At 40.2% G+C, this 8,001-nt stretch overlaps 1 protein-coding gene across 1 annotated transcript in view; it reads left to right on the top strand.

Moving 5' to 3' along the window:
- LOC124552416 (protein roadkill) overlaps positions 1-5,694 on the top strand; it is a 154,863-nt gene extending 149,169 nt beyond the window's left edge. Inside the window, exons 8-9 of the mRNA XM_047126683.1 lie at positions 1-75; positions 2,437-5,694. The exon at positions 1-75 is cut by the window's left edge and continues 68 nt beyond it. Coding sequence (XP_046982639.1) covers positions 1-75; positions 2,437-2,581 — 220 coding nt within the window. The 3' untranslated portion in view covers positions 2,582-5,694. The remainder of the gene's footprint in view (positions 76-2,436) is intronic.
- Positions 5,695-8,001: the final 2,307 nt, after the last annotated feature.

The raw sequence follows: 8,001 nt of genomic DNA, 5'->3' as shown, positions 1-8,001 counted from the left end.
AGCGGACATCCTCATACTGGCAGATCTCCACAGCGCAGATCAGCTGAAAGCGCAGGCCATCGACTTCATCAACACGTTAGTATTATAGTATTAATTCTCAGAATGAGATTTTCACTCTGCAGCACACAGTTTTAATCTGCCAGGAAGTTTCAGTATTAATTTTGTATGTGGGGGGTGTGTGCATGTGATTTTATATAGCCTGTGCTGTACGAGCAGTTACCTGTATTTTGCCTTGCGAATGTCTCCTGTGTGGGAGATACGGAGGTAAATTGATTTGAATGTGAAACAAAAAAATTAGAAACCTGTAGATGCGTTTCGCCCAGTCTTGGATCAAAAATAATTGGCAAGTGCTGAAATACAGTTTTAAGAAAGCCACGTGTCTCTTGAAATAAAATAAGCCTGATAAATAAAACTTCGTTTTAGGTGCTTTAAATGAGCATAAGAGAACCACAATGATTAAATTTATAGCTAAAGATATTACAGTGTAATTGTTTGTAACTATACAACATTGTTCAGAAATGATTCCTCTTTTGATTCAGTTGTTTCTGTGTGTCCCTGGCAAGATTGGAAGTGTAGCAATTAAATTAGTAATAAAACACTGTTGTTTAACTAAAACTGTCGGTTCATCGGGCAGCTTTCTGGGATAGCCAGAGGATGGTAGACGTGCACAATTGGGCCGAATGTGCAAACATTTAAAATGTTACTCAGTCAAATACTCCCCAGTAGTGTGCTGCGTACTGTTCTGTGTTTTAAAAAAGAATGATGTGGTTTTAACAATTTACATTTATTAGTGGAAATGTGCTACGGAACAAATTGCAAAATGCCGTCAGTATTTCTGTGTGAGAAACATCTATACGGCAGTTTGTTTGTGATACTTTTGACGAGTCATTTACTTGTAGACCTAAATATGTGCTACTGATTTTCTGTTTCTGAGCTCATTTACATAGTGTGCTAAATGGGTAGTGAAAACAGTCGTTAAAATATCCCCACGAGAAAAGTTCCACGGTGTGTCAATCAGAAATTGCTTTTTGTTCTTGTTTGTCGTGTGGGGGGTACGACGTATATATTTCAAAGCGGTAGAAATAACTTCTCCATTGCTTAGGTAGCTCATTCCAGTCACTGTGTTGTCCTCAAAAAACAATGAACCGTATAAATTTCCGTAATAAATGGTGCAAAAACACTTTCAAATTAGGTGACTATTTCTCTTGCTAGATTTCCTGAAGTTGCTGAGCTCTGTATGCACCCACTATTCTGGTTAACTTCACTGCTTGTACGAAATGTCGGTACAACTCTGAAAATTAAAACTTTGGTAAAATGTAATTGCCAACAGATATTCCTTTTGTCACTGACGGGGAGTGTGCACCGGTTGTAGTGCGTCGGCCAGACACAGCTTTAATACTTACCCAGACAGCTGTATGACGAACTGCACATTTTCTGCTTTAACTGCACTCGGAAACTTGCCGAGTGCTCTCCACTCCTTGGGAGTGCGAGGTGGTCTCGGAGTCTTACCTCTGCACGGGCATCCCACTTAATCCGGCCGGTGATACAGACAGTGAATGTTTTCTGCCACAGACAGAATAATTCACAATTCTCAATGAAAAATGCAACGGACACGGGAGTGTCGGCCGACGGGCCGTCGTCCTGCCTCGGACTGAGGTTACTGTCAAAATGGATGCGGACTGGTGCCCGGCAGTATTTATCTGGAACTTGAGCCCACATTCGTTCAATTGACACACCTTACCTTCCAAGAGTGTGCATTGTGGTAATTTGAAAGACTTCATATTTGGGTCAGATAGCAATTGTGTGACAAGTTTGTATTTCACAACAGCTTTTGTATATCAGTTAGTTTTTCCATGCTATGTTCACTGCAAATAGTAGTTTTCACCAGACGCATTTAACTTCTACAGTATCTCCTGTGGTCATTCAGAAAATACGGTCTAAGTGTGTGTGTACATTTTGGTATGTATAGATTAAAAACATTATACCTTTAAAAAATTGGTATACAGTTTACCAATGGTGTTCCGGCATCATGTTGACATACCTGTAAGTAGTGGTCTTCAGTAAATGTGAACTAGAGGCAACAATGTCATAACCAGTGTGCCAATTTTATAAATGAACAGCGTTTTCAATTCATAAATGACGACGACACGTGTAGATAATATTTCGAGAATGACCACAGAAGATGCTTTATAACCAAACAAAAAATATGCTTCGTGAAATCTACTCTGTAATTGCAGGTAGCTTAAAATGGAAAACTACGTTGTTACGAGCATTAAGGCTTTGCATTTTCCAATTTGTCCTTTTGGTTTCTGGTGCCAATCAGTTAGTATAAATTGCTAAAATGTGATCTTTTTTTTTTTAAACAGTCCGTATTAGTTCCCAGAAACTGGGACAATGTCAGGTAATGGGAAAATTTTCTCTCTGCCCCCTCCCTAGGCACGCGACGGACGTCATGGATACGCAGGGCTGGAAGCAGATGATCCTGTCTCACCCGCATCTGATCGCAGAAGCATTCCGAGCACTGGCGACGCAACAGATACCGCCCATCGGACCACCCCGCAAGCGCGTGAAGCAGAGCTGAAGGCAGCCGCCCTCCGGCGCCCCCGCGGTGGCGACTGTGACCGCGACCGCGAGCTCCGCCTCCGCCCCCGCCTGCACCGTGGCCGCCTCCGGCGCGGGGTCTCCGCCCCCCTCTGTCCCACCGTCTCCCTGAAATCTCCTCCGTCACCGTATGTTGTCAACTGCTTGGCTGGCAGTGTTCAGTTTCCGGACAAACTCGGAACTATTCTCCTGCACCGTTTGTCGTACCTCCTTTACCTCTGTCAGTTTTTGGTCGGACTTTTTATTTTTCGTCGTTACGTGCGTACGTATTGAGGAAAATGTGTGTCGAGGACCTAGCTTTTCACCCGCTCGGTGCTCGGGTCGGATGGAAAGCGTGGCCCGAGAGAGAGTTTCTTGGAAATAAGTTACCCGAAACATTTACAAATTCGATAAGACATTTTCTCGTACACTTTCGTATGCGAAACGACAGGAACCTAGAACCTAGTGTAAGTGGGAGTTCAGAATTGAGAGGAATTGCACTTAACACTGTTACTCAATTTGAAGCTCATTTTTGATTCACTCGGTGACTTCCAAATTGTTTTGCGGGAGCGGGTCGTTTGTGAGGATTGTGATTTATTTGCACATTCTCTTTAGTTGAAAATTGAAGACGTTTTGTATTTCCAAAAACTTCTCTCTCGGAGGAACTTCGCAGACAGAAGAAAAGTCACACGAAGAATTGTTTGTTTTTGTGGAAAACAAAGTTGCAGAAACTGTACAAAGATTGATTTCCTTAATAAAATATTATTTTTATTCCACCTCATTTTAAAGGTAACACTATAAGAGCAGCCTTTTCACTTTGTTTCTCATTTATTAATGGAGTGAAAAATCTAGTTAGTTTTATTTATATGATCTCCCAAATTCATTTTATTATTTTGTGTGCCTTTGGGCATGTGCGCTTATGTATGTTAATGTGTGGTTACTATTGTTAATTGTAAACTTGTTGTTCCAGTTTCTTTTAATTTAAGAAATAGTTTTAATTTGAACTGGGTTTTCTGTTTTGTTTTTTGCCCACTGAGTCTTTGCGGCAACCTCTGTGAAACTCTTGGAATTAATGAGGAATAGTTAACGGCTAACACTTGACTCCCAGTCCTGTGCACCTCCCCACCTCACCCCCCTGCAGTATTCTTTGCCCCAGTATATTCTTTCCTTTTGCTTTGACCTTCATGTCTCGTGAATATTTCCTTTACACACACAATCCTGTTCCCTTCCCGTGACTATCTCTTCTTATTGAAGTGCACTTTAAGATCTGCACTTCTCCAAAGAAAAACGAAAATAAGATGCAACTTGCAGTAGTATTTTTATGAACAAATTTTAAATGTATCTTTCTAAATCTGTTCTCGGAATCAGAAAGATAGCTAACCTATTTCGAAACGAAATGTCTGGCTCTCGGGGGTCCGATGCGTGCATTTGCGTGCAGTGTACAGATTGACCCGACTGGGAAGCAAATGTGAATGTCGAGCCAGATACCGTGTTCTCAGTTAAATTTTTTGGGTACAGTACAGTGGACGAGTCGTGCCCGTATTTCGAGGAGGAATCGGTTTTGATTTGATCGTGCCAATGTTTTCATTTTTTATACGGTAATGTTTACAAACCGTGGTTCGTCGTATTTCAATTCACCAGGAATAACTTGGGAAAACTTGTAAATGCGTCGGAAACAGTGTTTTCGTGTGATGTGTAAGAGGACAAATTAGTGATAACTGTTTCTTGTACACAAAATGAAAACTGCTGGTTACGTGATTTTTAATCGTTTTACATCGGTAAAGATTTTGTGCTGTAAGTTACTGGATTTCTAATGTTTGAGAAAATGTTAATATCTTTAGTTTAGGTAGTATATCCCTTGAAGCAAATTATCACAATAATTTAATATTTTGGAAAACCATCAAAAGCCTGTAATTTAATTTTATTATTTGCATTGATATTTGAAGTTATCAGCTGATTTATCTCTGCAGTGCAATTTATTACGCTATTTCTTGTGTAAACTGACAAATTGGAGGAAAAAATTGCAAATATCTGAGTTCGGAGAATAATTGTGTGCGCTTATGTTAACTTCTGTGGGAACCGCAGTACTGTTATTGCCAAATATTGTAATCTTAAGGAAATATACATGTCCATATATTCATTTATTATCTTACCAGATTAGTTGATGCCCTCATTGCCATATTGAGTTTTCTGTGATAAAACATTAGTTTGTTCATGGTGGATCATACTTCATTAGTGTTCTAATCACTAAAAATCATTAGAATATCATTCTGATAACAGTATTTTATGTTTGTTTGCCCCAATGTATACTCCATTAATGTACGACTTTGTTCTCGGAACAGCTGTAGACTGTGAAGCTTCCCGAATTCACTGTAGGTCGCATCCACCGTCTCCGGACTTCCTCGTAAAGTACACCTTCCTCAGTAAAGTTGCGATTCCGACTTTGGATGCGAATTAAGATATATTGTACTACTGCTAACAGTAGGCAAGTTAGAAACCTCAAATTCGTGTCTTCCAAAAAGAGTGGTGGATGTTTCCTCAACACGCAGTGTCGAAATAGAACGACAAATTAAAAAATACGTTGTACGTGCAGACGTCCTGTTCTTTTGTTCGGTAAATTCAGTTGTCACGTACTCCCTGGGAAGCCTGCTGGCTTTACCTGCATTTAAGCACAGTGCTTTCTGATTTTTGCAGTAAGTGACGACATTTATGACGAGTGGTAAAACTCTGCAATACGTCTGTCCGTACACTATTACGGCCGGCACTTCCCGTTTTGATGTGGATGCAGCGACGACGGTCGTCCGGTTAGCTACTTTTGTGGCATTTGCATTTAGGAAACTGCACCGATCTGTGTATTGCATTGTTTTTCATAGATTTACTTTGTAACGTGTACAAATGTACTCGGGTACTTCAGATGTTGCTACTGGATTTGTGTTAAGGTGAACTTCTCGACCCCATTTCTGTTTGTGCTCCAGTGCTGATTGCCTTTGTAACCAAATTTACATAATTGTAGCTTCATTTGTGTAATTCATTGGGAAATATGATGCCAACAGCACATACTTCATATGAGTTAAATTTTCATTAAGTATAGAATAAATGAAAGTTTTTGGAGAATGTTGTGCATTTTCTTTACTATCAGATATGTGTTCTACCCCTGTTTAATTGTAATATTACTTACAGTGAGAAACATGTTGTTTTTGAACTGCTATGCTTCCCAGCGTATGTTAAACAGGTTGATTGTATTTGTGTGTTTGTTTTGCTGTCTGAAGAAAATATTGTAGAAGAGCACCGTGATGTTTTGTGCGCATATGAAATGACTACACAAAAAAATAAAATATGAAATAATATCTGAGTTGAGTCGGTAAGTATGAGTCCTGCCGGATTGATTCCGACAGTCGTGTTCTTCCACCTCTGCTGACGGGGTGACTGGGAAGGGAATGACACACACAAGTAAGAGAATTTGACTAAAATTCTGGCCCAGTCCCAAGTTTTGCAGGACACGTAATGGGCTGGTCAGCTGTCGTGGCAGTCTTCCTGCAATGATAAGGTTGAAATGTGAAGTTGATCTTCAGATTGATACTTTCCTGGGTTGCTGGGGTAATTAATAAGTCACGATGACATCTGACAAAGTTTTGAAAAGAATCTTGGAATAAAATTATTCTCCCGTGCCCGTTTGTGGAGATTAATTTCTCTGGGAACGTCGCACAAAGTCGCGGCACAGATTGACAGAGGTGCATCCTCTTTCCAGTGGTGAGGAAAATATAATTTGGAGCGTGTATATGAAAAGGTTCAGAGGTCATTGTATATAACAGAATACAAATGTCTTGAAGAGTTGCATAGTATACAAAATAATTTGACACATTTTGAACTTGTTTATTACGTGTGTTTATAGGTCCCTGCACATATTTATGGAAAGCGAGTAACTGCCATTTCCAAGGTAAATCTTACAATTTTTCATTCACCAGTCTCTGTATCTGGTTTGTCGTGCATTGAGAACTAAAATACACGTCACGATAGGAAATACCTCGAGAGAGATTAAAGATTTTTACAGCTCTGTGTGAAAGTACAGTACTATGTCGTAACGAGCAGAGGTTACTTAACATTAATGTATCCTTAAATATTAATGTTTTTATGTTAACAGTACTGTGCGTGGCCACGGAGAAGGGTGGCTTGAAAATGAAATATAGCAATTCGTTCATTAATCGTGTTCAGTACAGCCTGTCGAGGAGGAAAGCCTCCATTTGTATGGAGTGACATTAGTTGAATATATAGCCATCACTAGTTTTGGGTGGTGCTTAATGTGCTATCTACACGTACACGGATACTCTGCAAATCACATTTAAGTGCCTGGCAGAGGGTTCATCAAACCACCTTCACAGTTATGTTATTCCAATCTCCTATAGCGCACAGAAAGAACGAACGAGCTCTGACTTCCCTTATTTTATCGTGGTGATCATTCCCACCCCCCACCCCCCCACCCCCTCTGTGTAGGTCGGTGTCAACAAAATATTTTGGCATTTGGAGGAGAAAGTTAGCAATTGGAATTTCGTGAGAAGTTTCCATCGCAACGAAAAACGTGTTTCTTTTAATGATTTCCAGCCCAAATCCTGTATGGTTTCTGTGGCACTCTCCCATATTTCGCGATAATACAAAACGTGCTGCCTTTCTTTGAACGTTTTCTATGTACTCTGTCCTGTCTAGTAAGGATCCCATACCGCGCAGCAGTATTCTGAAAGAGGACGGACAAGTGTAGTGTAGGCAGTCTCCTTAGTAGGTCTGTTACATTTGTAAGTGTCCTGCCAATAAAACGCAGCCTTCGGTTAGCCTTCCCCACACTTTCTGTGTGTTCATTCCAATTTAAGTTGTTCGTAATTGTAATAGCTAGGTATTTAGTTGAATTTACGGCTTTTAGATTAGACTGATTTATCATGTAACGGAAGTTTAATGAGTTCGTATTAGTACTCATATGGATGACCTCACACTTTCCGTTATTTAGGGTCAACTGCCACTTTTCGCACCATTCAGATGTTTTTTCTAAGTCGTTTTTGGTTTTTGATCTTCTGATGATTTTATTAGTCGATAAATGACAGCGTCATCTGCAATAACAGAAGACGGCTGCTTAGATTGTCTACCAAATCGTTTATATAGATAAGGAACAGAGCGAGTGCGTGCGCGCACGCACGCGCGCGCGCACACACACACACACACACACACACACACACACACACACACACAGTTTTACTAAATGGCTCCCGTTTATCTCCTTACACTTCTTGTTCGATGCTATTGGTATGTTTCAGGCAAAATGGTTACCCGACATCAGTCATCTTTTAAAGTATCAGTATTAAGGTAGGTTGTTAAAGAATGGCTGCTGAAGTATGTTTTTGAATTTCTTTGGAACTCTGTGGGATTCACAGTTGC

This window comes from Schistocerca americana, chromosome 10 (assembly GCF_021461395.2).
Source record: "Schistocerca americana isolate TAMUIC-IGC-003095 chromosome 10, iqSchAmer2.1, whole genome shotgun sequence".
Taxonomy (NCBI): Eukaryota; Metazoa; Arthropoda; class Insecta; order Orthoptera; family Acrididae; genus Schistocerca; species Schistocerca americana.
The sequence above is the reverse complement of the archived record's forward strand: the minus strand, read 5'-3'. Positions and strand labels throughout refer to the sequence as shown.